The sequence below is a fragment of the Chlamydomonas reinhardtii genome, chromosome 13 (genome assembly GCF_000002595.2).
Source record: "Chlamydomonas reinhardtii strain CC-503 cw92 mt+ chromosome 13, whole genome shotgun sequence".
NCBI classification, from domain to species: domain Eukaryota; kingdom Viridiplantae; phylum Chlorophyta; class Chlorophyceae; order Chlamydomonadales; family Chlamydomonadaceae; genus Chlamydomonas; species Chlamydomonas reinhardtii.
Genome location: NC_057016.1, coordinates 1,535,423 through 1,561,514, shown reverse-complemented (window position 1 = coordinate 1,561,514; position 26,092 = coordinate 1,535,423). Strand labels below are relative to the sequence as shown.

Sequence of the window (26,092 nt, the reverse complement as noted above, 5' to 3'; positions counted from 1 at the left end):
TACCTTCTCAACCTCGCCACGCACCCACCATCATGTCCAAGGACAGCAACCCTGTACATAGAAGGAGGGGATTGCGGGCGGGTGAAATGCACACGCTTTGCTCGCGCGAAATAGGGACGAAACCAAACAGTCTCTCTGCGCGCCAGTTGCCCGCGCACTCACCCAGTGTAAGACCTGAGCAAATGCCAGAGCATATGACCAATCCGATACATAGCATCAAGTATCCGATGGAAAACTCGGCCATTTTGGGACCAGCGCGCTTCCGCCGGGCGAGAGCCCTAGCCGCACTCAGGCCAATACAAAGCGTCTCGCGGCTCTACTATATAGTCTAGTAAATGTCCATGGCCGATGATGCAGGAGGCCCCCAACAGGAAGCGTTACGACAGAAGTTTACTGGCAGAAGCAGCGCGAATCGAACCCGAAAGCTTGTCGGTCTGTGTGTCGAGAGGAAGTTGCTCCGGGTTCGCGTATTTTGGTGTTCGACGAAATGCAGGGCACTTTTTATCGGATGCAACAGCAGTCCGCAACGAGGGTCATCGCGGAAGGGCCACAGCACGTGCTGAGCCCATCTAGAACCCGATCTGACCCGATGGCCCCAGCATCTCCCGAAGTCCCCTCCCCGCGGAAGCAAAGCCACAGCAAAGGGCAGGTTACATTGCGTTGAAATTGGGCATCAACCGCTGCGGCAGCTCGAGGCTTTGCAGCGTGCACGCACACCAAACCTACACGCTCCAGAACCGCCTCAGTGGCCAACGTACAGCCGCTGTTACCTCCCCAGTCCCGATACCAGCGTCCATGATAACCCTAAGTCTTGGCTTTGCCTTGCATATACCGCAGGTTGCTCAGACCAATGCTCCCTCCGTCAGCTCACCTGAATCGCACACCACACTGTCGCCAAATCCCCGCCCCTCTCCCTGTCAAACCCTGCCGCCCCCATGCGGCCGGCGCACCCGCGGCCCAGCCAGCACCGCCTCAACCGCCACGACCGCCATGACCACCACCACAACAACCCAACCCGCCAGCCTACACAAACCCACGCCACAAAACCGCCCCTTGAGACTCTACCTCTTCCGCTCGCGCTTCCACACAAACACCTTGCCTGCTGCCTCCGGGTCCAGCCCAGCTGCCGCCAGCTCCTTGGCTCCCAGCTTCCGTTTGCGCCCCTTGGCGTGCGCCACCGTCTTCTCGTACGCCAGGTGCTGAGCAAGCTTGCCCACCTGCGGCACCGCACAGTGCGTGGGTTTTGCGGTGAGAAGAAATCATTGTTCCGCATGAGCTCAAAGCGGCGCGTGAGTGGATCACAGGCACAGACACATGGACCGGTCGTTTTGTGGCAGAGAAAGCGCTCTCGCGTTGCAGGGCAGGGCGCATGCCAACCGACTGCGGCCACGCCCTCCTTTTCAACACTCTACCCGACGCCCCGGCGCGACACACACACACACGCGCTTGCCGTACCTTGCCGCCGCGCTGTGTACGCTGCTCCAGTTCCTTGTACGCCGCGTACTTGCGCCTGAGCGGGGTGGGGTGGGGGTGGGGGGCGGGGGTTGGCGGGATTGCAAGGTCCAGGCAATGGGAACAGGGCCAGGACATGGCTGGAGGGGTGGGTGGAGTTGAGGGCACCCATGGATACGCATGGTGTAGCCCAGGGTATGGCCCAACGGCACCCTCTGGGCACCGCCGCCCCTTCATACGACCCCACCCCACTCACTTCTCCACCCCCTTGAGGCTCTTGGCGCCCGTCACCGCGCCCCGGTCTGCCAGCTGCTCCTTGCGCGGCCGGTTGAACGTGCGGTCCAGCAGCTCAGCGGGCGTGTCAAAGTACTTGGCGGCATCAAACTCCCGCGCCTCCTGCGCGCTGTCCACAAACACCGTGTGCCGCTGCGGCTGCGGGCCGGGGGCCGCGGCGGCGGCTGACGCCGCGGCCGCGGCGCCCTTCTTTCCGGGCTTGGCGGCGACCGCGGCGGTGGCGGCGGCGGACACGGAGGTGTTCGTGACGCCGATAAAGTGCAGGGACTCTTTCAGCCGCTGCGCCTTGTTGGCATCGCTGGTCGCCTGCATCAAGAAAGTGAGCGAGGGATTCACACAGACCAGAGCGAGGGCAGGTAGGATAGCATGGGGCAAGTTGCATCAGCGGGAGGAGCAGCATGCGGTGCAAGGTTTTGCCTTCCGTAGTGGCTAGCTTGTGCGCCCGCGCCGCGTGCTGCGCCGCGCCGTGTGCTCCCCCTCGCCCCCTGCCCACCCACCTTCACGGGTTCACTAGGTTGGCTTGCTTTGGGTTCTGGAATGAACTATCCCACCCGCCTTCACTGTATTAACAATCATGCTTGTAACCCCTCCCCACCTTCATGGACAGGTACTTGACGTCCTGGCTCCGCATCAGCGCCAGCTCCTCCTGACTGTACTTGTTGGCCTGCGTCAGTCTGCAGCAGCAACAGGAAGACCAGGAGGAGCGTTCGCAGCAGCGTTAGCAGCAGCAGGAGCAGCAGGAGGAGCAGCAGGACGAGGAGGCAGTTGGTCGGGAGGTGGAGCGGGCTTGGGGTTGCAGGGCTGGTGTCCCACGTTGAAGGCACATGCAGCCCCAGACCCCACCTCCCGTTACCCTTGCGCACTTCCCTCCTTGTCGCAGCTTCGCGGGCCCTCCACTCCTCGCCCCTCACTCCTAGTCCTCCACTCCTCGCCCCTCACCGGCCCACCACTCCTCGCCCTCCACTCCTCGCCCCTTCAACGGCCCACCCCTCCACCCCTCACCGGCCCTCGTGCACGCCGTCCTTGGTCCGAGCCTTCTCCATTGCAAAGTAGAACTCATCGGGGTTGCGCTCCTCGGCCTTGCGCTTCAGCGCCTGGGGAATTTTGTTGATACAAGCACGCGGCAGCAACGACAGAGGTGGTGAGGTGGCATGACCAGGCGCGCGCCCGGGCATACGCGCTAACACAACAAGGCAGACCCCGACAGCACACGTGCTGCAGGCTGATTGAAGCAGACCGCATGGGCCGTACATTGAAGGTGCAGGCCGACGGCACGCCAACGGGGCACACCCCATACCCCCGGCTTTCCGGCATGTCCGCAACCCCATCCCCACCCCCGTCACTGCCGTGTGCAGCCCCAACGCCCCGAGCCTCACATCCCACCTGCAGGGTCTTCTCCTTCTTGTGGAAGTTGCGCGCGCGCTGCACATAGTCCTTGTGCTTTTCCAGCAGGCCATACTTCTTGCGGGCGGCCCTGTGGGCGGTGTGTCGTGTGATTGGCTGCTGTCAGGTCCAGCGGCATGCAGTTTGGCCCCCTGGTGATGCTGGTAATGCTGCTGCTTCTGCCGCTGCAATTGCTGTTTGCAACGCCGGTACGCCGGCGGCAGGGGCGCTTCAGGAGCCACCCCCGTGCTTCTGTCCTTTGCAGCTGGCATACCGGCACTGGCAGGACCGCACCTATGCACCCCCTAGGTGAGGCTTGCACTCTGCTTGCGCCTTCGTCAGCAAGGCCCCGGATGGACGTCCCTTATCCCCTAAACCCGTGCCCTAAACCCCCGCGGAAGTTCAGAGGGTGGGCGTCGCGTGAGCTGCAGCCTTCCGACTGCCACCAGCCAACCCTGCCGACGCCCAAGCATAGTAGACAACCCAGCCACGCCGTCACGTCTCCAATCACATAGAGCCGCCCATACTTACGGTTGCGCGCGCTCCTTGTGCGTCTTGCGCTTAATTGCATTTGCTAGGGCCGTCATCTTTGGCTAACACACAGGCGCGCCCCCGCGGGGGCCGCCAACACGCTAGTTGAGTTGATAACAAGCTGAGCTAATTAGTTGCAGGCCGCGCACACGAGGTACGCCGCAAGCAGAGTACTTGTCGTGTTATGCAGCAGAAGAACTGTTAAACCGACTATCTCTTTCAACTGTATAACTTTTGTCCTTATGTCGCAAGGAAATGGCGACCCTCAGCGAAACCCAATTGGTTTTCCTTCTCCAGAAGCCCCATGTCAAGTCACCAAAACTTTTTCATGATAAAACACCATTATCAACAGGCAAAACATTAGTCTAAACATGCATTGGAGCCTGCGGCCGTAAGTTGGCCGCCGCCACACTTACGCGCTGTTTTGTAAGCTTTACAAGCTGCATACAGCTTCATCCATCGATAAGATCGTATAATCAGCTTTGGCAGTGCTCGAGCTGACGCTTTGGTCCGTGGACCATTGTCGCGATGGCCAGCGCTGTGTCAAAGGCGCTGATAAACGCGCGTCAGAAATGCCTATCAGAGGTAGGAGATTGCGGGGAGCATGGATGGGCCAAGGGGAAAGGGGAAGCGAGGCGCCTGTGGGACCTGGCCCCTCGGGTCCTGCCTAGGGTCCCCGCAAGACTCTCCGCCAGCAGCATCCCTTGCGCGGCAAACGGGTACATGCGCCTAACCAACCCCGGTGAAGCCACAGTACCCCCAATTCATCACTCATAGCACTTTGTGCAGGTTTCAGAGTGCAGGATGCCGTGAGCAGCACAGCTCCGCAACAATAGCATACCGTACCATTCGCTTGCACCCCCTGCAGGAGGAGGCGTATTGGGACCCCAAACCCGATTTCTCCCGGCCCATCAGCGCCCGCAATGAGGCCGCGGCGCTGTCCTGGCTGCTGGACCACCAAGCAGGTGCGAACCTGGGCAAGGCTGGGCGCTCCGAGCTCTGAATTATGCTGCCGCACATCCTCTTAAGTTGCTTGGCAAGCCAGACCCGGCGCCGAACTGCGGACTCGGCTGCCAGCTACTCAGACACGGCGCCTGTGGCAGCCACTGCAGTTGCTAGCGGCCCCACCTTACCATTCCCAGTGCATGCTCCCGACGCATGGTAGTGAAACACACACGCCACCCCATCTCACCATCTGCCCACCACCCGCTCCCGTCCCCCGCCGCGCAGTCGTGTGCCGCGGCGGCGCTGCTGACGTGGCGGAGCTGCATGCGCTGTGTGCGGACTACTGCACCCGCCTGGGCGCACTGGCGCCGCCCGAGCAGCAGCGGCAGCAGGGAGTGGAGGCGGAGGCAGAGGCGGGGGCGCAGGGCGAGGGGGAGGAACCGAGCTCTTCGGGGCGCACGTTTGAGGAGGCCTCGGCGGAGGCGGCACTGCAGCGGTGAGCGTTGCATACATCTGCAGGCGTGTCGGTGGCAGGGACGGTGCGTTGGCGTGTCTGCGAGGCGGCATGGGGCCTTTGGGCTGCTGGGGTGCATCAGCAGGGGTCGGTTTCCACAGGCACATAGCCAAACCAGGTGCCTAGCAATCGCGATGTCACAGCAGAGCCATCAGCAGCGGCATGGGGCTGCATGCAGCTGCTCACTGGCACGTGCCCCGCTGCCCACACATGCACCCCGGCGGGTCTGGGTGACGCAGGTGGTGCACGGACAAGGGCCTCAAGGCTATGGGCTCACCCGCCCTCTTCGCCGCCGCAGCCCCCGCCGCCGTAGCCCCCGCAGCTGTTGCCGGAGGTGGGGCCGGGTCTGGGGAAGCGGCCACGCGGGCGCCGCCGCTGCGCGGGCTGCGTGCCGACACGGGTGTGGGCCCGGGCGATGTGGTGCTGCACGTGCCCGTGGAGCTGCTCATGTCGTACGAGACGGCGAAGGAGTCCGACCTGGTGGGTGGGGTGGGGGTGGGGGTGGGGGTGGGGGGTGGGGGTGCCGGAGCCGCAAGGCGCAAGTGACGTGGCGGCGGCATGTTGTTGCCGGCGGTCGCAGTGGAGGCTCAGTCTGCATGACCGTAGTGAGCAGGCGGGTAGGTGCTGTCAGGCCGGCCCTCGGAGCACACCCGCAGGCGCCCGGCTGCTTCAATGCTGCTCAGCCACCCCCACAGTGCACCCGTGCCTCCCTCACGTTTGCACACGTTGCTTCGCCCGAAACCCGACCCCACACACGCACGCCCGCACGCCCGCACGCACGCGCTCACAGGGCAAGGTGCTGACTGCTCTGCCCCTGGGCCTGGGCGACGACTCCGTTGCGCTCATATGGACGTGTGTGGAGCGGCGGGAGCCCGAGGCGCCGGCGGCGGCCTGGTGGGCATCGCTGCCGCAGCGCTTCTCCACAGGTAGGGCGCAGAGCTCTCAGGTAAAGATGGGATTTGGACAAGGAGGGTGAGATGAGTGCGTCCGCAGCCGGGAGGAGCTGATCGGCAGGTTGGGATTACGAGAGCCAGCCCCCGGCTAAACTTGGGAGGTAGCCGCATGAGTGGGGCGGTGGGGCGGTGAAGGGACGGGGGTGCCATCCATTAGGAGCTCGTGAGGCGCAATCCGTCATCTTGTGTGCAAGTCCACACGCCGCCCCCCTTCGCACGCTGCCCCTCGCCGCGCCGCAGTGCTGTCCGCGTCTGACGCGGACGTAGATGCCGCGCTGGCGGGTTCGCCGCTGGCGGCGGAGGCGGGCCAGGCGCGGCGGCACCTGGCGGAGGCGTTCGCCGCGTCGCAGCCGGCCTTCGAGTCGCTCCTCAAGGTGGGGGGTGGGCGGAGCGGGCGCTTGCTTGCAACTAACGGCGGGACCGAAGGCAGCGGCCCAGACGGGTCCAGCAACTGGGGGGCTGCTGCCGCCTTGCTGCCGCCCTGCTGCCGTACTGCTGCCGTACGGTGTGTCGAACACTGTATACGCATGCATGCCCACCCCCGCATCAACCACCACCGGATCACGGCGGTCCTGCCCACCACGTGCCTACCCAGCCGTCTGCCCAGTCTTGGCCAACCCTTCACCCTTTCAGTCCTTCATTTCTCCTCTTTTCCAAGCCCTCCTCCTCTCAACCCTATCCTTCGATCCAACCCATCTCCCCTCCCGCCCTCCCTCCCCTCACCCCTCACCCCCAGGCCTACCCGGACTACTTCCAGCCTCACTGGTTCAGCTGGGAGTCGTACCTGTGGGCGGCCGAGCTGTGGTACTCGTACGGCATACAGGTGCGCGTGTGTGCGCGTGTGTACGCGGTATGTGGAGTTTTAGGGGTAACATTCTCATGAGTGGACGCAAACAGCTTCATTCTCCTGGATACGCAGTTCTGGACGGAGCGGCGGCGGGGCGGGCTGGGGCGGGACGGGACGGGACGGAGAGCACAGAGTGGTGGGCCTCTACAAGTGAAACGCACGGGCCCCAGCGGACTGCCCCTGAGCCCTGCAACACAATGCACGCACATGCAGTACGCGCACACGCTGAGCGCCATGCTGTACCGCCAACGCTCCGCCTACCCCGCCCCCTCCAGCACTGGACGTCGGCACCTTACACTTGTAATTTATTCACTCCGTCCTTACATGAACGACTCCCCCCCGTAGTTTTGGCTTGGTTTAGTTTGGGCCAGCATTTACACCCCCCCCCCAGTGTTTCCAAAAGCTTATACAAGGTATTAGCGTTATAGTACCCCACGGGTACCTGCCTGCTCAAGACATTTTACTTCCAGTACCCGGGGGCCGAAGGCCCCGTCTCCCCTTTGTAGGGGGGGTTCGGGGGGGCGGAAGCCCCCCCGAAATTTGTTTTTCACGACCATACCAGAGTGAGTGAATTGCATGCGTTTAAGTCTTGCCAAATCGTCCTGTCTTGCTTCCAAATCTTGAGTATCAGCCAGCCCAAAACAGTTTCCGCCCCGCTACATGCAGCTTCCTGCATCAGTCAGCACACCCACATTCACCACAATTACTATGTGCCTTAATCCAGGCCAGGCCAGCAGCCCCGCCACAGCTTAGTCCGCCCAGCGGAACTCGGCACTGTCACGCCAGTGCTTCAGGGCTGCTGCGTACGGGAATAGCAAGTAGTATTTGCGGGGGGGGCCCGGGTAGTATAGGGTCCGGCGGATTAAATTTTTGGTACCCGTGTGGGTACTCGAGGCCCCAATAATTAGTTTCCAGTGCCCGCGTCAATTTAGGCGAATTATTTTCTCAGTACCCGAATGGGTACTAGTACCCGGTTTTGGAAACACTGAACCCCCCCCCCCCCCCAATCCCCCGCAGGTTCAGGTGGCCGCCGGCGACATCCGCACCTGCCTGGTTCCCTACCTGGGCCTCATGAACCACCACCCGCTGCCGCACGTGGTGCACTTCAGCAAGGTGGACCCAGCCAGCCGCGGACTCAGGTGGGCGGGCGCTCCGGAGCCTCAGAATGCGGGCGGGGTGTGCGGCCCTATTGTGTGAGGTTGGCTGGCTGGCAAACAGACGCGCATGCATGCGGGTGCGCGCGGCCGGGTGTGTGTCCTGGGACCAGCTGCAGGTGCTGCCTGACTGGCACTGGCCACACGTCCAACCGTATATCCGTGTCGGTTTTGCCTGTGTCCGCTTCAACCCGCCCTCGCCCAATGCCTCACCGCGCTCCTACACGCGCCGCCAACCCCGTCTCCCAGGGTTCGTGCCTTCCGCCCCTGCGCCCGAGGCCGCCAGCTGTTTCTGTCGTACGGGCCGTACCCCAACTCCAAGCTCCTGCTGTTCTACGGCTTCGCGCTGCCAGACAACCCTGTGGATGAGGTCGAGCTGGGGGAGCTCAAGGTGTGTGTGTGTATAGGGGGGGGGGTGAAATGATGTTTGGGAAAGCGGTACAGGATGCATTGAAGAGGGGGGGTGTATAGATACCAGCCCAAACCAAACGAAACCAAGCCAAACTAGGGGGATGGAAGGAAACGGGAAGGGGAAGGGGGAAGGGGGAAGAAGAACGAAGGCGTGGTGCGGCGTGTGTGTCCAGCGTCACCGCAGCCGGCAGGGCGGGGCCGCACAGGCGATGCACGGCGCGGGTGCCAGCTCTCCCATGATCAGCCTGGCTGGCGATGGTCATTGACGTGAGAGGCGGGTACGGAGGCGCGCAGCAAGGGTTGAAACAACACTGGGGATAGCCGCCTGGTCTTCCGCGTGTCCTCCGCATTTGACTCGCAACGTTTGACCTCCAACGTTTTGGAAACCGCAATGCAGATGCCGTCTGGGCCGTCTGGCACCGACCGGAGAGCGCTGCTGGCCGCCGCCGGCACCAGCCTGGAGGGCCACCGGCTGCGGCTGCCGCCGCCGGGCGCCGCCGCGTCTGCTTGCGTGTCGCCATCGCTGCTGGCGGCGGCTCGTGTGCTGGCGGCGTCTACGGATCAACTCCGGGGGCTCAAGGCACTGCCGCCGGCACAGCTGAAGGCGCGACTGACGGCGCCGCTGCAAACGGCGGCGCAGGATGGGGCGAGCAAGGAGGGCGCGGCGGCGACGACGCTCGACGCCGCGGCTCTAGCGCTGCTGCAGAAGCGAGTGGGCGAGCTGCTGGCGCCGGCGGCGGCGTGTGCCGCGCGCCTGCGGGAGTGCGGTGGCCACGCGCCAGCAATAGCAGCGGCAGCAGCAGAGGAGCAGCAGCGTTCGACGTTACAGCACTTTGCGGGGATCTACATCTCTGGGGTGGTTGGCATCTTGGAGGCCGCACAGAGGTACCTGCAGTCGTTGCAGCCTGCGGCTAGTGCGGCGACGGCTGCCGCATCGACGTAGGATTGCGGTGTGCTGTGCCGCGGCATGACCATGGCCAGTAGGGGTGTCGGGTGGTGGAAGCCTGCGTGAACGACGAGCGTGTGTCTATGAATGTTGGAAATGGTGCTTGCGGCTGCAGGGGGACTTCAGGGCGAAGGCGGTGCTCGACGGTTGCGGGACGTTGCGGGGCGGGCACGCGGGAAAGTTCGCTTCTGCGTCGATCGCGACAACGTTACTCGTATGCAAAAGATTCGATCATGCTTCACTGAGCTGTCATTGTAACTTTGTTTCCCGCACATTCGCCGCGGGGGGTGTGCTTGGGGGACTCACCTCGTCGCACTTTCCGAGTGCCTAATGCATCTTTCCCCGGCGCCGCTCACTGCTCAGCTTTAAATCGTACTGACAAGTGCTTGCGCAGTCGAACAGAGGACTATAGCGCTTTACCCACAGATATTTTTACAGTGTGCCTGCGCAGGCCTCTGAGCGACCAACCCTCCGTTTGCACTCCTGGTGCTGTTTTGTGTCCATAGATACACATATCGCCTATCTGGATGAGCGAACGGAAAAAAGCCAAACAGCATGCTGCGTCGACGAAGCCCAGCGGCGCCTCAGCCGCAGGCGGAGCTGGAGGTCTGCGGTTCTTCAGCAGCCAGGTTGTCGAGCAGGTCAGAGCGCGGTCGACGACTACATATGCCGATGTTGCAGATGCGCTCTGCGCTGCGAGTTCTGCGGGCCCTGCCAGCGCTCGAGACATGAAGTCTATCCGACGGCGATGCTATGATGCGCTCAACGTCATGTTATCGGCGGGCCTCATTGAGCGGGTGGCCGGCGGGAAAGGGAAAAAGCTCATCGTGTGGCAAGGCAGCAGCGCACCGCGCGCGAGCCTCTCAGACACAGATACCGCACAGAAACGGCAGGAGGTGGAGCGAAAGCGACAGCAACTTCAGGTGAGGTGACGTCTCGGTACGTGCAGTGTGCAACATCCCACCTGAACTAACCACCGTGAACTGTCAACCGTTGCCCAAAGCGGTGGGGGCTTTAAATATTGTCGTGACTGCTTTTACTCGCACCGGGTGCACTTGGGGCCTGGCGGTGGACCTGGATGGCTGGAGCTGTGTGGGAGGGGAATGGCACGGTCGCTTGGTCTCCCCGTGTGGGGTCCTAGCAGCAGTGCAGCACCCCCCGCTTGCCCATTTCACAAGCGGACATACGTTTCACATACATCAGCTAGTTATAGCTTTGAACCTTGCGAGTAAGGCGGCAGCACTGTATGCAATTGGAACGTATGTTCGCTGCCGCCGCTTCTTGGTCTTGTTTCAGGAGCTGGAGCGCCAGCACGCCGCCCTGCAGGCCCTACTGCTCGCCAGGGCGGGCGCCGGCACCCTCAACGGAGCAGCCGAAGGCGCCGGCGAGGGCGCCGGCGCCGGCTCAGCTGCGTGCAGCAATCAGGACAAGGGACTCGACTGCGCCGTGGGCTCAACTCTCGCGCACTGTGTGGCTGCTGCGGCAGCCGGCGGGCCCGAGGGCTCCGCCGCTGCCCCAGCTGCCGCCGGCACCACGGCGGCAGCAGGGCACCCGAACTCGGCGCCTGTCACGGGGTCTGCCCCAAGCGCGGGTGCTGGCGGCGGTTCGTGTGCGCTGGCGTGTGTACGGCCGCCGCCGCTCCAGATCCAGCTGCCGTTCATGATCCTCCAGGTGGGCGAAACGGCCATGCCGGTGCTTGCGTCGCTTCGCATGCCGCCGCATGCCGGCATGCGGCATGGGCAGAATGCCTGCATAGTCCTTGCACTGTGCACTCATGGTGGGCGCTGAGGGATTTGGGTCGCTGTCGCTGACCCGACTTCCTGACCCTTGTGTACGGTTTGTGTGTTCACATGCGGTGCACATGTTTGCATGTCTGCTGTCAGGTGCGGGCGGGCTGTGACGTGGCAGTGCGCGCCTCCGAGGACAAGCGCTGCGTGGAGCTGGAGATGGCCGAGTGAGTACCTCAGCGGGTCTAGCCGAGAGATGGGTGCTGGGTTGATCAGCATTGTGTCTGGCGTGGGCACTTGATGCATGCTACTACTGACAATTTCCATGTGATGGGGAAACAGGCGCTTGCGCTTGGTCATTCCCACATGGAGTCCGTGACCGTGTACGCAGCTCAGTATGCTCGCCTCCCTCCCGTCATGCTTCCGTCGGGTGAGCGACTGACCGTGTGCATGTGTGTGTGCTTACAGTGGCGAGGCCTTCCACATGCATGACGACCAGTCCATCCTGCAACAGCTGATGCTGCAACGGCGGGAGCAGGCGCAGGCGCAGGCGCAGGCGCAGGCGCAGGAGCAGGCGCAGGCACAGGAGCAGGCACAGGAGCAGGCGCGCGTGCAGGCACAGGCACAGGTTCAGGCGCAGGTTCAGGCGCAGGCGCAGGCGCATGTGCAAGCGCAGGCACAGGAGCAGGCGCCGCAGGCCAACAGGCTGCCGGTCCTGACCCCTGCGCTGGTGGGGCCGCTGTCGGACTGGCGTCAGTCCCAGCAGGGTCAGCCGCAGGAGCAGGCGCAAGCCGCTGTCGTGGCTGCTGCTGCCCTCGGTGCTGCGGCAGCCGAGCCGGAGATTGCGGCTGCAGTTGGCCACATCCAGCAAGGTGACCAGGTATTCCCACAGCAGCAGCAGCAGCAGCTGGCTGGTGCCGCTGCTGCAGGCGGCGCTGCCGCTGCTCGCCCTGCCGCGGTGGCGGCGGCAATGGCGGCGGCGGTGACGGCGGCGGCGGAACCGGCATGTGACCCGCAGCCCTTCCAGCACCTGAGCCAGGACTGGGCGGCGCACATGCTTCGCTGGCGCCAGGAGTCGAGCTCCTCCCCCTCCGGCTTTGGCGCCGTTGGCGCTTCTGCCGCGGCCGAGGGTGCTACCGACACACTGCCGCCGCTGCAGCAGCTGCCGCAATCAGCAGCAGCGTTGCAGACAGCGGCGCCGCGGCTGTCCGAATCGCCGATGTCTGCCACATGGCCCATGCAGCCCGCGCCCGCGACCAGTGGCGGCGGCAGCAGCAGCGGCAGCGGCACCGGCAGCTTCGACTACTGGGGCTTCGGGCTTGGCGTTGGGCTGACTAACGCCGGCGGCGTCACTGGGGCGCAAGCGTCGCAGCCACAGCTGCAGCTGCAGCAGCAGCTGCAACAACAGCAGTTGCAGCAGCCTACGGCGACCCCGCACCTGCATGTGCGTGTGCATCCGAACGCTCACATCGGGCTGAACCTGCAGCAACCGGTGTACCAGCTTCCGATGCTTCCTCAGCTGGCCTACCCGCAGATGCCGCAGCCGCAGCTGCTACAGCCGCAGCCACATACGCTACAGCTGCTGCCGCAACCGCTGCAGGTGCATGCGCCACAGGCGCCGCTGCAGGAGCTGCAGCAGACGTGGGCAGGGGACGGCGGCTGCGCTGGCGGCGCCGCCGCCACCTTGGCTGATGACGAGCTGTGGCTGCTGGCGTCGCCGCTTGAGGACCTGTGCTTCAGTGACGGGGCCGCGCCTGGCGGCGGCTGCTATGCTGAGGCGGGATCGCGGCTGTCGCCGCTACTGCCCGCCAATGCCAATGCCAATGCCGCGGCGACATCGCTGGAGTTTGACCGAGCGCAGGCCAGCTGCACAGGCACGGCCATGGGCGTCGCTGCTGGTGGCGGAGCCTGGGACGGCCAGAGCGGCACTGGGAGCGGCAGCAACAGCAACAGCAGCGGAGGTGCGCCCGGTGGCACAGCGGCCGACGACTGGGTGGCCACGGCGGCTGCAGCTGCGGGCTTGCTGGGCGATAGCGGCAGCGGTACGGCGGAGTGGGGCGGTACGGCGGAGTGGGGCGGGGAGGGCGATGGCTGCGATGCCTATTTTGCCAGCCCAGCGGAGCCTTCGTCGTTCTTCGCTGCAGCCGACTAGTTAACAAAGGCATAGGGGGCGCCGGAGCGCGCGCGGTTGCGGGGCCTCCACCTCTCGCGGTCCCAGGGCCGCGTGCGTGCCTGTAGCACCGATGCGGATGACACGTGCTGCAACAACTTCGTAACTCATAAGCCGTCATGGCACGCATGTTGCTGTTTGAGTTCTGAGTGGAACAACGGTGCAGTTGAAGCTGCAGCAGCTCCTAAACGAATGCAAGGTTGCAGAAGCGTGCGCGGCGGGCATCGTTTACAGTAACGGTTGTTCCCTGCCCTGTGTCCCTGGTGCACACCTTCGTGTACTCACCTTGTGCAGCGCCAATTTTGAGTTTGACGTCGCGCTGAAGACACTTGGTTCCGATCAATAGTTGAAGAGTGAAGAATGGCGTGCCGTGGCGTGCTGGCTTGTTTGTGGGGTGCACAAAGTATTCCAATGAATGACGTGGTGTGGGCCTGGCCCCATTTTCCTTGGAGGGAAGGTGTTTTGGTGTTGTGGCAGTGTTTGTGAGGGGTTTTGTTGTGGGGCTGCTTGTGGTGCATGTGCACATGCAGTCGCCAAGGAATCGGGGATGCGGTCAAGGATGCAGTGCGTTTGGTCCAGTCAACGGCCATGAAGCATTGGTTTAAAATCCTGGGAGTATGACCGACAATGGCTGGAGGCGGCTCGTAATTTATGCGGGTGAGCTGAATAAGCCGTAATTGGGTTGCAAGGTGCAGGGGGCAAAAGTAAACATGCGGCTTCGGCTTCATCACACGTTTGCAGTCGTTTGGCTTCATCTCGAGTGACGGCGACGCGTCCGTGCAGGGCCATGGTAAGTTGTCGCCGGTCGTTCCACCTTTAGCAGCAGCGGCAAGGTAAGCAGAGAAAGAAAGACACTGCAGACGCTCGCACTGTGCGTGACTTACTGTTTATGCATGGTGTGGGTTGCGGAGGCATGCAGCATTTAGAACCGGGACGCGGTCGAGGCACGGTGGCAGCGATAGTCACGCTGTGGTGCCCACGCAGTAGTGTGGTCTGAGCGTCAGGCTGTGGCGCCAAGTCCTATGGTTGTTCAATGAAATTGGATTTGATTCCGCTGCCAGTGGTCGCTGCGTTGTGGCATTGGTGTTAGCATTTTCCTTGGTGGTGGTGGTGGTGATGGTGGTTGCTGCTTGCTGTTGCAGCAACCTGGAGTTGAGGGGGGCTGGCATGAACTGCCTGTGTGTTAGCTACGGTAATAGGTTTCTAGTATCAGAGCTGTTATAACCCGGCGTGCTGCTAGAGCTGCAGGTTGGTGCTTGTTTCTGTGGAGCTTGAGCTTACGATATGTGTGGGTGTCCAGGCATGTGTGGGATGGGTAACGTGTACGGCTCTGCAAGCCACGGGCCATGCAACCGTCTTATTTCTGTTCCGATGAGGCACGGCGTGTCAGCCGCGCTATTCAAATGAACTCCGTATAGACATCTAAAGACGCTTTCTGGCGGGTGGAGGCGGGTGTGGTGCAATCTTGGGTCATGCACATGAACGGTGGGTCGAGAAAGGGTGGCGCGCCGGAGTGATTGATGGGCAAGTAATAGAAGTTGCGCAGGCCTGGAGGCATCTGCGGAATACAGGACAGCAGCAGATAATAGCAAATTAAATTATTTGCCCATGCAGGGCTTTCTTTGTTGCCGGTAAAGGCTTGTCACCGCAGCTGGCGTGGGTGCCGTCTTTGTGGATGCCTGCTCAGCAGGAGCGAATGAGATGATGCGGTTTTGTCGTCTTGCGCTAATGGGGTGTTGTTGCAGGTGGATCTGTGGGCATCTCGAACCCGGCAACGAGACAATTTGAGCCGCTAGGGCTTCTGGCCTCTTGAGTATTGCAGCTGCTGTGCATTGCCTTTCGTCATTCTCGTACATCTTACCATCTCGTTTCGGCGCCGCGGGCATTGCTGCCAAGTGTATAAGCCAGGTGGTCCCGCGGTTGCGGCTAGTCAGAAGGCTCAATTGCCGTGCGGTGGATGTGCCGTGATGGAGTGCCGTCCCTTTAGGCCGAGCTTCAAGCAGCCTTGGTTTGTCAGAGATCAGTATATTAGATCGGCGTTTTCAGTGCAGGCGACTGTGCCCCCGGGGGCTGGGGCTCGGTGAGCGGCGAAGGAACGAAAGAACTCTGCGAGTGCACCGCCACCCAGACCTTCTGCCGGGGCCTGTGCCGGTGGTGCTACTACCGAGAGTACCGTACCACAACAACAAGTGAAGCTTAGAAGGGCAGACGTGTGAGGGTGTCATTCATTTGATGGGGCTGGTAGGCGGTAGCGGGCGTGTGCTGGGCCCGTGCCAGACGACGGCCCAAAGCTGTGGTCGTCATAGCCGGCTGATTCACGTCCCAAAAAGACGGCGCTCTGACTTGGCGCCGCTGACGGCGCGGGAACACTACATTTAGGATGCGGGTGGCAAGGGGGCAGCCAGGCAGGTTGTGTCCAAGGCGCGGAACTTCGGCACGGGAGGATGGCTCCTGTGGGCCCCTGTTGCCGCTTAGGCCGTCGGTCTTAACCTCTTGGTCCTGGGCGTAGGGCACGCGTTTGATTGAGACATTGAATGCCGCTGTGGACTTACATCGCAGCCATCAGCGCCGCGAGGGCGCGCAGAGGGGACGGTGGTGCTGTATGAGTAGATGAGCAATCTTAGTTTTACAGTTGCATCAAAAGAAGCCGCTTTAGCGACGCGTCCGGACTCGGCGGAGTTAGCGCAACCGCATGACCTGCCCAACTTCGTGGGGACGCCGCGCTGGCGAGAGCCACGGATGGCCCTAATACACCATGGGGGCATGTCGCACCCGTGGAGGGCATTGTAACAGTGTAAGGAGTGCTTGCAGAGGCAGGCGGCCGGTGCCGCATCGTTATTGCCCAGCGGGTGGGCGGGAGCGAATCTGCGCACGCTAGGCAAGCCGGCGCGGAGTTGTGGGCGGAGCGACCACATTGGCAGGAGTGGTACGATGTACGAGATTTCAGCGACAGCTGCCGCTCCACAGGCTTCGTGACTTGTCGAACGCGGCAGTCGCGGCTCATTGGACAGTTGGACAGCGCCCGTGGTGCAGCCCCACAACATGGCGCAGATGTGCCAGCCTGTACATGCTTGCTTCAGCTGCGTGGCCCTACGTGCGCGCAATCACGCAATGGCGCAAGGCCCCTTCGCAGAGGTATCGTATCCCATAAAAGATCTAGATTAGCATCAGGAGCTCTGCCATTGCCATCTGCTGGGGGTATGGGCGTCAGCTGCACCCTACGGGACCTCGCCAACCTGCCTCAACCCTGTCCCACCGCACACACACGGGAAGCCAACCTCATTTTCCAGCGTTTGTCATAATACAAGAAGCTGCAATTCGCGATGGGCCCATGACGCCGGCCCTGTGTGTGTGTGGGGGGGGGGGGGCCGGGGGGGGGCGGCGCCTGGACGAGGGGATGCCCGAGGGCCCCGCTAACACCGACACAAGGAGAATATGAAAGGCCGCTGTGCATGTCATTCTGACGCAAGCGCCATGGTGGGCACATGCAATTTGGCGTGGAGGGCGCATGGTATTGGAGGCATCCCCGTGTCACCATGTGTATGCACGGCTGTTACAATCGGATGGAATATCAGTAATGAGGGAGGTTGGGATTGGTGATGGATCCGACAGGAGTCCTGTCACGACGCGCGGGCAGCCACACACGCAGCGTGCCCACCACCTGCATGGGCACTGGCCTCGCGGATCCGCCGTCTGCGTCGATTACTGACAGCCTTCCTCGCCTGAACGTCAGTGCTGTGAAAGCTTTCTGCAGCACATTGCTTATTTCATTCTGACTATGATGCACGTCGCACGGCTCCTGCGCAAGTCCGCTCTGAGGCCTGCCGCAAACCTCGCTACTCGTCGCTTCAACGTTGTCTCTGCCCAGCGCTTTGCTAGCTCTGAGGCCCGTGTCCCCGCGTCTGGTCGTCGCGCATTCGGTGGACTTTCATCAACCCCTGCTGTGTGGTCTGCAAAGCGCTTCAACTCAAGGTCAGTCGCAGACGTAATCATAACAGGAAATCACAGATCATCATCCGCCATCGAAACATGTGAGCGTAAGGCACAGATCCTGAATGCGTCATGTGTGTGGCCAACGCGGCAAAGCGCGCTGTAGGTTCACGACCGGGCGGGTCGCGAGCTGCTGCATTCGCAACGATGATTGCAATGCATTGCTTGCACCTTGCAAATCCAAGGCTCGGCCTCGCGTCGACCAAACCCTACTGCGCCCAGAGGAACTACCTTCTCACGGACCAGCCTTGCCTGCCTGCCTGCCCGCCTGCCTGCCTGACTGCCCGCCTGCCTGCCGGGATGCCACCAACCTGCTCGAAACCCTGCCTACTTTCATCGCAGCAGCTCTCGCGCCATGACTGCTGAGGCCGCTGCCGTGGAGGCCGCCGTGGCGCCGGCTGTGTCTGTGGCAGACAACCCCCTGCTCGCCGTGAGTGCTGCTGGCGGGCAGGGACACCCCTGCCGGCAGGGGGTTGTGAAAGGCTGGGGGCAGACGTTGTGAAAGGCTGGGGGCAGAGGGTTGTGAAAATATGGGTGTCAATCACGGAGCTGCACTGGTGTAACACACCAGCGTGCTGGCCTGGGAAGCCTACTGGTTGGGCAATGCGCCATTGCCCATGCCTCTCCTCTCGGTCAGCTGCGATATCCCCCCGTTGCCCGGCCCACACACACGCCTACGCAGGATGTAAGCTTCCCCAAGTTTGACCAGGTCAAGCCGGAGCACGTGGTGCCGGGTGTGAAGCACCTGCTGGCGCAGCTGCACGCGGAGATTGACAAGTGGGTGGGAGCGGGCGCATTGGGGCATGTGGCGCGCGTGAGGGCGTGTGGGGCACGTGAGGGCGTGTGGCGCGCGTGAGGGCATGTGGGGCGTCGGGGTGCAACTCAAGGGGCATGGGCATGGTGTAGGTTCCCAAGGGGCACATCAGGGCGTGGGATGTTCTGCCTATGACGTGGCCCCAGCCGACGTGGCGTGTGGGTGCTGTGGGTGCTGTGGGTGCTGTGGGTGCTGTCGGGATGCGGCGCCCTCCCCCCTTCAGAGTCCAGCTTCACCCGGGGACGGCAGGACGCCTGCCTGCCTGCCTACCTGTATCACGCCCGCCCGGCCCGCCCCTTCACACTTGTGCCGCACTGTGTAAGCCTAGCCTGTCCGCCCCCTCGCCCCCCTCCCCGCCCCCCGCCTCCCCCTCTGCCCCCTACCCCAGGCTGGAGTCTGCTGTGGAGCCGACCTGGTCGGGTCTGGTTGAGCCGCTGGAGCGCATCAGCGACCGCCACCAGCGCGTGTGGGGCATCGTCAGCCACCTCAAGGTGCGGGGGGGGGGGGCAGGGGGTGGGGGGCAGGGGGGGGCAGGGGTGCAGGGGCGCGGGCGCGCACTGTGGGTTGTGTTGAGTTGTGTTGAGTTGGGTTGGGTTGGGTTGGGTTGGGGGTGGGGCCTGGACCGAGGGGGGGGTAGGTGGAGGTTGGGGCGTGGCATGGCAGGCGGGCGGGGCGGGGTAGGACTGGCAGCGGGCAGGGTGGGGCAGGGTGGGCGGGGTGGGCAGGGGAGCTGGGGATGTGGAGCGCGTGGCGGCGCGGCGGGCGGTTGGGGCGCACTGGTGCAGAGCGCCATGATGGGTGTGGGGACTCTGGGGCTTAACTATGAACCAATCCCGTAAGGAAACAGTCGCGCTGCAAGGAAAAACTGTGGGGACTCTGGGGGGCAGACCCGGTGTAAGGAGGGTGCGGCGGGAAGGGGCCTTGGGTGCCGTACTGCCGTTGTGCGGCTGTACGCTGCGCTTACGGTACGCAACGCCAGCCCGATTCACTATCCATACCAACACTTGTCCGGTGCATCCCACGACAAACGCAGCACTCGCGCTGACCCCCGCAGGGTGTGAAGGACTCTCCGGAGCTGCGTGCCGCGGTGGAGGAGGTGCAGCCGGAGAACGTCAAGCTGTCGCTGAGGCTCAGCCAGAGCAAGTGCGTGCGTGGCGCGCGGCGTGGCGTGTGGCGGGTTGGGGCGGATCGGGGCGTGAGGCGTGGCGGGTTGGGGCGAATCGGGGCGTGTGGCGTGGCGGGTTGGGGCGGGCTGGGGCGGGTTGGGGGCGGGGTCGGGTGTGGCGTAGCACAACGATGGGCGGCGTGGCGGGGTCGGGGCGTGGTAGAGGGATGGGCGGTTCTGCTGGCTGTGTGGGGTGCGGAGAGGGCATGGGCCCTTCCCGCCGCGAGCTGGCTGGCACCCGTATCCGCAATGACCGGGACGAGGCGGGAGGAGGGCGGGGGCAGGCGGGGTAAGCGGGTGTCCCGATACTCGACACCCAGTTTGCGCTTGCATTTATAACCGCGCTCTCTCTCTCTCTCTCTCATACCGTACCTGCACACAATCCTCCCGCTGCAGGCCGCTGTACCAGGCGTTCAAGGCTCTGCGCGAGGGCCCGGCCTGGTCGGGCCTGACTGCGGGCCAGCGCCGCATTGTGGACAACGAGCTGCGTGACTTCGTGCTGGGAGGCGTGGCGCTGGAGGTGGGCATGACAGGGCAAAGGGGGGAGGGGGGGTGTTACCAAACCCAGGAGGGGTTAGATACCAGCCCAAACTAAACCGGGGGGGAGGTGGTTTAGTCTATCGCAAGAGCCCAAGACCCAGAACCAAGGGGCTGGGGCCACCCGCGGGGCTTCGTGCTGGGTGGCGGCATACCAGGGGTGAAGGAGGGGTGCTTGAGGGCGATCAAGTTGGTCTCTCATATCCTCTCACGCCGGCCTACCGCTCTCTCCTCCCACCCCACCTCTCATGCCCCCTCCCCCTCCCTCATTGCGCCTGGCTACACCTTCTTCGCACTTGCTCTTATCCTTATCATGAATGCAACCCCTGATGCTCCCCTCCCCTCAATCCTCAGGGCGAGGCCAAGGAGCGCTTCAACGCCATCCAGCAGGAGCTCACGCAGCTGGCCACCAAGTTCAGCAACAACGTGCTGGACGCGACCAAGGTGCGGGCAGGCGGGGGGGGGGAAGGGGGTGAGGGGAGGCAGGCGCGGGAGGCGGCGCGGGAGGCGGCGCGGGAGGCGGCGCGGGAGGCGGCGCGGGAGGCGGCGCGGGAGGCGCAGAGGGAGGGGAGGCAGGGCGGGAGGAGGGTTGTAAATACCAGCACGAACTAAACCAAATCAAGGCTAGCTGGCGGAGCACAGGGCAGGGGAGACAGTTGCAAGCGATAAACTTATGGGAGGGGGCCGAGGCGCCGTGGAGAAGCAGCCGGGGGGCCAAGCCCGACGTCCCTACGTACACCGCCATCACCACCACAACCACAACCACCGCAACCACAACCACAACCACCACCACCACCACCACCACCACCACCACCACCACCCCTCCAGGCCTACAAGAAGCTGCTGACGCAGCCGGAGGAGGTTGCAGGCCTGCCCGCCACCTCGCTGGGGCTGGCGGCGCAGACGGCGGCGCGCGAGGGCCACGCCGGCGCCACCGCCGAGTCCGGCCCCTGGCTCATCACGCTGGACTTCCCCTCCTACTTCCCAGTCATGACACACGCCAAGAACCGCGAGCTGCGGGAGGAGGTGTACCGGTGAGGGACAGGGTGGGGAGGGGAGGGTGGGTTGTAGATACCAGCCTCAACTAGACCCGAACCCAATGCAGTAGAGCGAGGAGGAGAGCACGGCCTGGAGGGGGAGGGTGGAGGGTGTGGGGCCGGTTGGGTTTGCAAGTGAGGGGTGGAGGCGGGGTGGGGGAGGGGGTGGAGGAGAATGGTGGGGATGGGGTGGGGGCGTGCGGGCAAGGGCCTTGGATTGGACGCGTCATGGCGCTTCTAAACTTATATTTCCAGATGCACCAGCACTCGGCATCATCCCTTCCCCAACGCCCCACCCTCCCCCGTGTCACACATACACACACGCAGCGCCTACATCACCCGCGCCAGCTCGGGTGACGCTGACAACGGCCCCTTGATCGAGAAGGTGACTGATGGCTGCGTGCGAGGGGGTGGGCGTACGGCAAAGGCGGCAAGTGCGGGGTTTAGTGAAGCGAACGGCACGACGTAGCAAGAAGCCCCCGTGAGCATCCACCACCGCTTCCGCACCACACCCGTCCCCACCTCATTTCCTCCTGCGCCTCCCTCTCTCCAGCTCTTGTGATCTATTGGGCTCGGGCACATAAACTCCCTCTCTCCCTCCCTCTCTCTGCGTCCCCCTCACCGCCTCCCCCTCACCGCCTCCCTCTCTCCTCGCGCTCCCCTCCATCTGTTCCTTCACACGCCCGCCTCCCTACCTCCCTACGCGCCTGCTAAACTACTGTTCCTGGCTACGCCTTCACTTCTTAGCTAGTCATGAATGTAACTCCCCCTCCCTCCTGGAACAGATCCTGACGTTGCGCGGCGAGAAGGCCCGGCTGCTGGGCTTCAGCTCCTTTGCCGACCTGTCCATGGCCAGCAAGGTGCGGGAGCCGGGATCTCTTTTTTGGGGGTGGCGGGGGGTTGTAAATACCAGCCAGCCAATGCAAAGGGGGGTTGCCGTTCATCAACATGGGAGCGAATAAGTCGCAATGGGAGGGGATCAGGGGGGTAGTGGGTAGTGGGTTGTGGGGCCTTGTGTGCGCCACAGGGATCAAAGCACCATACCACCTCACCTCACCTCACCTCCCTCTCCTCACCTCGCCTGCACCTCCTCACCTCCTCACCTCGCCTGCACCTCTCCCCCCAGATGGCCGACCTGTCCCGGGCCGAGGCGCTGCTGGAGGAGCTGCGGGCCGCCAGCTACGGCGCCGCGCTGGCCGACCGCGACGAGGTGCAGGCCTACGCAGCCAGCCAGGGGTTCCAGGGAGAGCTGGAGTGGTGGGTTCCCGGGCTGGGGGATTGCAAGGATTGGTACAGAGAAGTGTAGCGAGGTAGACAGCAGGTGGGGGGTGAGGGAACATGGGCTGGGGGAGAGCTGGAGTGGTGCATGCGCGGGCTGGGGGATGGATGGGTGGGGTTGGGGCGATAGGAAAGGGAGCGAGGGATTAGATAACGCACAGAGTAAGGCACGTGTCCACTGACGGAGGGAAGCCTGACGTATCGTGTCGTGTCTTGGCATCCCGACAGCTCCGCGCCCTCCCGGTCCTCTTTGCCGCCGTCACCCCAGGTGGGACATCACGTTCTGGGCTGAGCGGCTGCGTGAGTCCAAGTACAACATCAGCGATGAGGAGCTGCGGCCCTACTTCGCACTGCCCACAGTGCTGCAGGGCCTGTGGCAGGTGCGCGTGTAGGCGACGTTGTGCGTGTGGTAAAGGGTGGAGGGGGATGGGTGGGTTTCGTGGCGTGGGGTTGGTTCTGGCCGTGCGTGTGTAGGCGATGGGGCGCGGGTGCTGGTGGTTTGCGGGACGTTGGGTTTTGAGTGCAAGGGGTTGTGCGTCCGGTGTGACCTGCTGGGGACAAAGCCAGCAGCACCAACGGCTTACTTCCATCGATGCAGCGCTTCCACAAACGCGGAATGCTGCGCTATACCTGCTGCCAAGTATCCGCTGCCGGCTGTACCTAACCTGTACGCGCCCCACTGCTACTGCCGCTGCTACTGACACTGCCACTGCCGCTGCTACTGCCACTGCCACTGCTATTGCTACTGCGCAGTTGGCCAACCGGCTGTTCGGGGTGGAGGTGGTGCCGGCGGACGGCGAGGCGCCGGTGTGGCACAAGGACGTGCGCTTCTTCAAGGTGAGGGCCCTGGGGCTTTCAATTGGGGGCTTTCTGGGGGGGGGGTGAGGCTCGCGCATACTGCTGGGCTTCTTGGGCGAACCCGTAAGCCAACCGCCTCCCTCTCTCCAACTCCCCCACCACGCCCACCGCCACGCCCACCACCACGCCGCAACCCCATCTCCTCCTGTCCTCTCCTTCCCAACCCCCTCCTCTCCTCCCCTAACCCTAATCACCTGCACAGGTCCTGAAGGCCGGCGCGGCCAAGGCCTACTTCTACTTCGACCCCTACTCCCGCCCCGCCGAGAAGCGCGGTGGCGCCTGGATGGCCGAGGTGGTTGGCCAGAGCTCGCTGTTGGCGCCGCCGGGGCAGGCGGTGCGGCTGCCGGTGGCGCACATGGTGTGCAACCAGATGGAGCCCGTGGGTGAGTGGGGGATGAGCGGGAGGGGTGAGGGGGAAGGCGTGGGGAGAAGGAGGAGGGGGAGGAGGAGGGTGTGGGCGGGTAGGCGGGAGGCGCAAGGCACAGTGCTGTACCGGTGCGTGTGTGCTGCGCTTGGTGATGCGCGTCGTTCATGCCCGCCTCTGTTTTCGCATCAGAATGCCAATCATAACAGTTACAGCAAGCAGTATGCTCGTGCACCTCTTTCCCCCTTTTCTCCGCATGCATCCAACGCCTGCTGTCTCCTATTCCTATTCCTATTCCTGATCAACCCTGTTAACCCCCACCCCCAAAGGCGACAAGCCCAGCCTGATGACCTTCCGCGAGGTGGAGACCCTGTTCCACGAGTTCGGGCACGCGCTGCAGCACATGCTCACGGAGGTGGGGCGAGCGGGCTGTGTTGTTACTTTTGTGTTACGAGTTCGCCGTTACTGCACTTGGATGTGGCGGGCGGGACGGGCAACAAAGGCCAGGAGCAACAAGTAACAACAGCGTCCCCATCCGCATCCTCACCGCTCATTCGCAACCTCATCCGCAGCTGCCAAGTGCTCCGGCTTTCAGGACCCACAATCCACCCCCTCCCTACTGATCACGTGCAGGTGCCTGAGGGCATGGCCAGCGGCATCCGAAACATCGAGTGGGACGCCGTGGAACTGCCCAGCCAGTTCATGGAGAACTGGGCCTACGACCGCGCCACACTCTACAGCTTCGCAAAGCACTACGAGACCGGTGAGGCGGGGAGCAGGGTGGCTAGCAGGGGTGGTGACACGGGTAGCAGGGGAAGGGGGAGAGGGGCAGGCGGGGAGAGGTCCGGGGGGGTGGTTCGTGCAAGGAGGGTGGGGGTAGGGAGAAGGAGGAGAGGGAGGAGAAACTGGATGGAGGCGGGGATGAATCGATGTGGCGGTTGGCAGGCTACATGGAGAGAGGGAAGTTCAGACGTCGGTCGCCGCTGGGCGCTCCGAGCGAACAAAATCGCGCAATGGTATTTTCCTCGACATGCCGCCGAACCCCGCCAACTTACTATCTAATCATGGAAGTACTCTTCCTCCATCTCCAGGCGAGCCACTGCCTGAGGAGCTGTTCTCGCGCCTCAAGGCCGCCAAGAACTACCGCAGCGGCACCATGATGCTGCGGCAGCTGCACTTTAGCTGCGTGGACCTGGAGCTCCACAGCCGCTTCGTGCCGGGGCAGGTGAGGGGCGAGGGGGTGGGGGAGAGGGAAGGGGGAGGGAGAAAGTTTGGGAGCGGGGAAAGTTGCAAGGGGTGGGGGCTTTTACCATTCCTGGTAAGATGCGTATGCGGAGGAGTCGTCCATGCAAGGAAGGGAGTGGATGGCAGGTGGCAAAGGTGGATGTGGATTTACATGTGTGACGGCTGGTGTTGTGCGTCTTATCACACTGTTCACGCACACCCTGCCGTACCGCGCGCTTCGGCCTGTTGGGCCTGGCGTGACCCGCCATGTGCTCTCTCGCGCGCTCATCGCTCTCCGCCATGCACACGTGCACGCAGGGCAAGACGGTGTTTGACGTGGACCAGGAGGTGGCCTCCCGGACGCTGGTGCGCCAGCCCCTGCCCGAGGTGAGGCCAGGCGGCGCCGGGCGCTCACGGCACCACCAGTGCGGGGCTGCTGAGGGCTTGACCCGTGCGCGAGTGGCGCCCGCTCCCACCTGTTCCCCTGTGCCCCATCCGTGCGCCCTCAGTTCTGCCCACCCTCAGTCCTGGCCGCACCTCTACTTGAAATTAACATCTTCTGCCCACCCAAACGCCCCGCCTTCGGTCCGCTCCAGGACCGCTTCCTGTGCACCTTCTCCCACATCTTCGCGGGCGGCTACGCGGCCGGCTACTACAGCTACAAGTGGGCCGAGGTGCTGTCCGCCGACGCCTTCAATGCGTTCGAGGAGGTGGGCGCGGAAGCCGGGGGGAGCAGAGGCCGGGGTGCACTGACGCCTAGTGATACCTGGGAGCTGCACAACCCAACCCACAAACCCACACCCCACATCTAGCACCCAGCTCCCCCCCTCCCTTCTACCCACCCCGTTTAATCACTCCGTTCTTCACATGAATGGCTACCTTCCGGCGGCTGTTTGCTGTACCCTTGCTCCCACTGCCCTGACCTCGCAAACTCCCCCTCGCCCCCCACACACGCGCATACACGCACAGGCCGGCCTGGACGACGAGTCCGCGGTGCGCGACACGGGCGCCCGCTTCCGTGACACCGTGCTGGCGCTGGGCGGCTCCGTGCCGCCCGCCGAGGTGTTCAAGCGCTTCCGCGGCCGCGAGCCCTCCACCAAGCCCCTGTTGCAGCACAACGGGCTGTTGGCCGCCGCGACCGCGTAAAGACTGTGTGTTATAACAAAAACGGAAAGACTGTGTGTGTGTGTCGAGTGGTTGGGAGCTGTGGGGTGAGGTTGGGACTCGGGATGGGTCGGGAGTTAGGGGAGGAATGGGGAGAGGCGCTACGGTGGCACGTGTGAGGAGGTGGAGGTGGGGAGGCGCGCGGTGCACGCGAGGAGGTTGTGCCAATGTCTGAACGGCAGGGCCATGCACGAGGGCCATGGGTGAACCGCGCATGCGCATGTAATCTGCACAGAAAATTTTGTAACATAACGTAATATGGCATTGCGAGCGCCCCCACCGCCGCACGAATGTCCCGAGCTGGCCATCAATTGAAAAGGTGTATCAGGGACGC

The 26,092-nt window shown here is 63.5% G+C and overlaps 5 protein-coding genes across 6 annotated transcripts in view; 3 read left to right on the top strand and 2 right to left on the bottom strand.

The window, feature by feature from the left end:
• CHLRE_13g573100v5 (uncharacterized protein) overlaps positions 1 to 476 on the bottom strand; it is an 8,773-nt gene extending 8,297 nt beyond the window's left edge. Inside the window, exons 1-2 of the mRNA XM_043069409.1 lie at positions 163 to 476; positions 29 to 51 (exon numbers count right to left, since the gene is read on the bottom strand). Of these exons, the coding sequence (XP_042917384.1) occupies positions 29 to 31 (3 nt within the window). The 5' untranslated portion in view covers positions 32 to 51; positions 163 to 476. The remainder of the gene's footprint in view (positions 1 to 28; positions 52 to 162) is intronic.
• A 162-nt stretch (positions 477 to 638) lies between these two features.
• CHLRE_13g573050v5 (uncharacterized protein) lies at positions 639 to 3,905 on the bottom strand. Its single transcript, XM_043069408.1, has 7 exons — positions 3,661 to 3,905; positions 3,130 to 3,220; positions 2,749 to 2,840; positions 2,342 to 2,420; positions 1,709 to 2,052; positions 1,456 to 1,510; positions 639 to 1,217 (listed from the first exon to the last, which is right to left on the bottom strand). Exons 1-7 carry the CDS (start codon positions 3,714 to 3,716, stop codon positions 1,062 to 1,064), a joined length of 873 nt encoding a protein of 290 aa, XP_042917383.1. The 5' UTR covers positions 3,717 to 3,905; the 3' UTR covers positions 639 to 1,061.
• A 120-nt stretch (positions 3,906 to 4,025) lies between these two features.
• Positions 4,026 to 9,700, top strand: CHLRE_13g573000v5 (uncharacterized protein). Its single transcript, XM_043069407.1, has 10 exons — positions 4,026 to 4,245; positions 4,529 to 4,625; positions 4,891 to 5,101; positions 5,359 to 5,599; positions 5,910 to 6,045; positions 6,313 to 6,446; positions 6,809 to 6,895; positions 7,937 to 8,058; positions 8,323 to 8,464; positions 8,882 to 9,700. The coding sequence occupies exons 1-10, from the start codon at positions 4,189 to 4,191 to the stop codon at positions 9,425 to 9,427; spliced, it is 1,773 nt and encodes a 590-aa protein (XP_042917382.1). The 5' UTR covers positions 4,026 to 4,188; the 3' UTR covers positions 9,428 to 9,700.
• Positions 9,701 to 9,805: 105 nt separating this feature from the next.
• On the top strand, positions 9,806 to 16,137 carry CHLRE_13g572950v5 (uncharacterized protein). Its single transcript, XM_043069406.1, has 4 exons — positions 9,806 to 10,353; positions 10,727 to 11,101; positions 11,314 to 11,384; positions 11,626 to 16,137. Exons 1-4 carry the CDS (start codon positions 10,159 to 10,161, stop codon positions 13,307 to 13,309), a joined length of 2,325 nt encoding a protein of 774 aa, XP_042917381.1. The 5' UTR covers positions 9,806 to 10,158; the 3' UTR covers positions 13,310 to 16,137.
• Positions 16,138 to 17,064: 927 nt separating this feature from the next.
• On the top strand, positions 17,065 to 26,019 carry CHLRE_13g572900v5 (uncharacterized protein). Of its 2 annotated transcripts, none has more exons than XM_043069404.1 (20): positions 17,065 to 17,299; positions 17,663 to 17,747; positions 18,000 to 18,094; positions 18,520 to 18,622; positions 19,186 to 19,274; positions 19,693 to 19,816; positions 20,188 to 20,277; positions 20,662 to 20,867; positions 21,198 to 21,255; positions 21,656 to 21,730; positions 21,997 to 22,127; positions 22,417 to 22,528; positions 22,902 to 22,985; positions 23,209 to 23,389; positions 23,700 to 23,785; positions 24,004 to 24,133; positions 24,462 to 24,595; positions 24,913 to 24,981; positions 25,191 to 25,304; positions 25,564 to 26,019. In XM_043069404.1, exons 1-20 carry the CDS (start codon positions 17,106 to 17,108, stop codon positions 25,738 to 25,740), a joined length of 2,337 nt encoding a protein of 778 aa, XP_042917380.1. In that variant the 5' UTR covers positions 17,065 to 17,105; the 3' UTR covers positions 25,741 to 26,019. The 2 variants fall into 2 exon arrangements, with proteins under 2 accessions (XP_042917380.1, XP_042917379.1); XM_043069405.1 differs by having other exon boundaries at positions 17,076 to 17,299; positions 17,660 to 17,747.
• Positions 26,020 to 26,092: the final 73 nt, after the last annotated feature.

Excerpts from the sequence above, each read along its gene's own strand:
- CHLRE_13g573050v5 (XM_043069408.1), bottom strand. The coding sequence starts at position 3,716 with ATGACGGCCCTAGCAAATGCAATTAAGCGCAAGACGCACAAGGAGCGC. Across the intron at positions 3,221-3,660 it reads CACAAGGAGCGCGCGCAACC|GGCCGCCCGCAAGAAGTATG; the intron begins GTAAGTATGGGC and ends CACCGCCCACAG. Across the intron at positions 2,053-2,341 it reads TCAAGTACCTGTCCATGAAG|GCGACCAGCGATGCCAACAA; the intron begins GTGGGGAGGGGT and ends TTCTTGATGCAG.
- CHLRE_13g573000v5 (XM_043069407.1), top strand. The coding sequence starts at position 4,189 with ATGGCCAGCGCTGTGTCAAAGGCGCTGATAAACGCGCGTCAGAAATGC. Across the intron at positions 4,626-4,890 it reads GCTGCTGGACCACCAAGCAG|TCGTGTGCCGCGGCGGCGCT; the intron begins GTGCGAACCTGG and ends CCCGCCGCGCAG. Across the intron at positions 5,102-5,358 it reads GCGGAGGCGGCACTGCAGCG|GTGGTGCACGGACAAGGGCC; the intron begins GTGAGCGTTGCA and ends TGGGTGACGCAG.
- CHLRE_13g572950v5 (XM_043069406.1), top strand. The coding sequence starts at position 10,159 with ATGAAGTCTATCCGACGGCGATGCTATGATGCGCTCAACGTCATGTTA. Across the intron at positions 11,102-11,313 it reads TGCCGTTCATGATCCTCCAG|GTGCGGGCGGGCTGTGACGT; the intron begins GTGGGCGAAACG and ends GTCTGCTGTCAG. Across the intron at positions 11,385-11,625 it reads GTGGAGCTGGAGATGGCCGA|TGGCGAGGCCTTCCACATGC; the intron begins GTGAGTACCTCA and ends GTGTGCTTACAG.
- CHLRE_13g572900v5 (XM_043069404.1), top strand. The coding sequence starts at position 17,106 with ATGATGCACGTCGCACGGCTCCTGCGCAAGTCCGCTCTGAGGCCTGCC. Across the intron at positions 18,095-18,519 it reads CTGCACGCGGAGATTGACAA|GCTGGAGTCTGCTGTGGAGC; the intron begins GTGGGTGGGAGC and ends CCCCTACCCCAG. Across the intron at positions 24,982-25,190 it reads TGCGCCAGCCCCTGCCCGAG|GACCGCTTCCTGTGCACCTT; the intron begins GTGAGGCCAGGC and ends GGTCCGCTCCAG.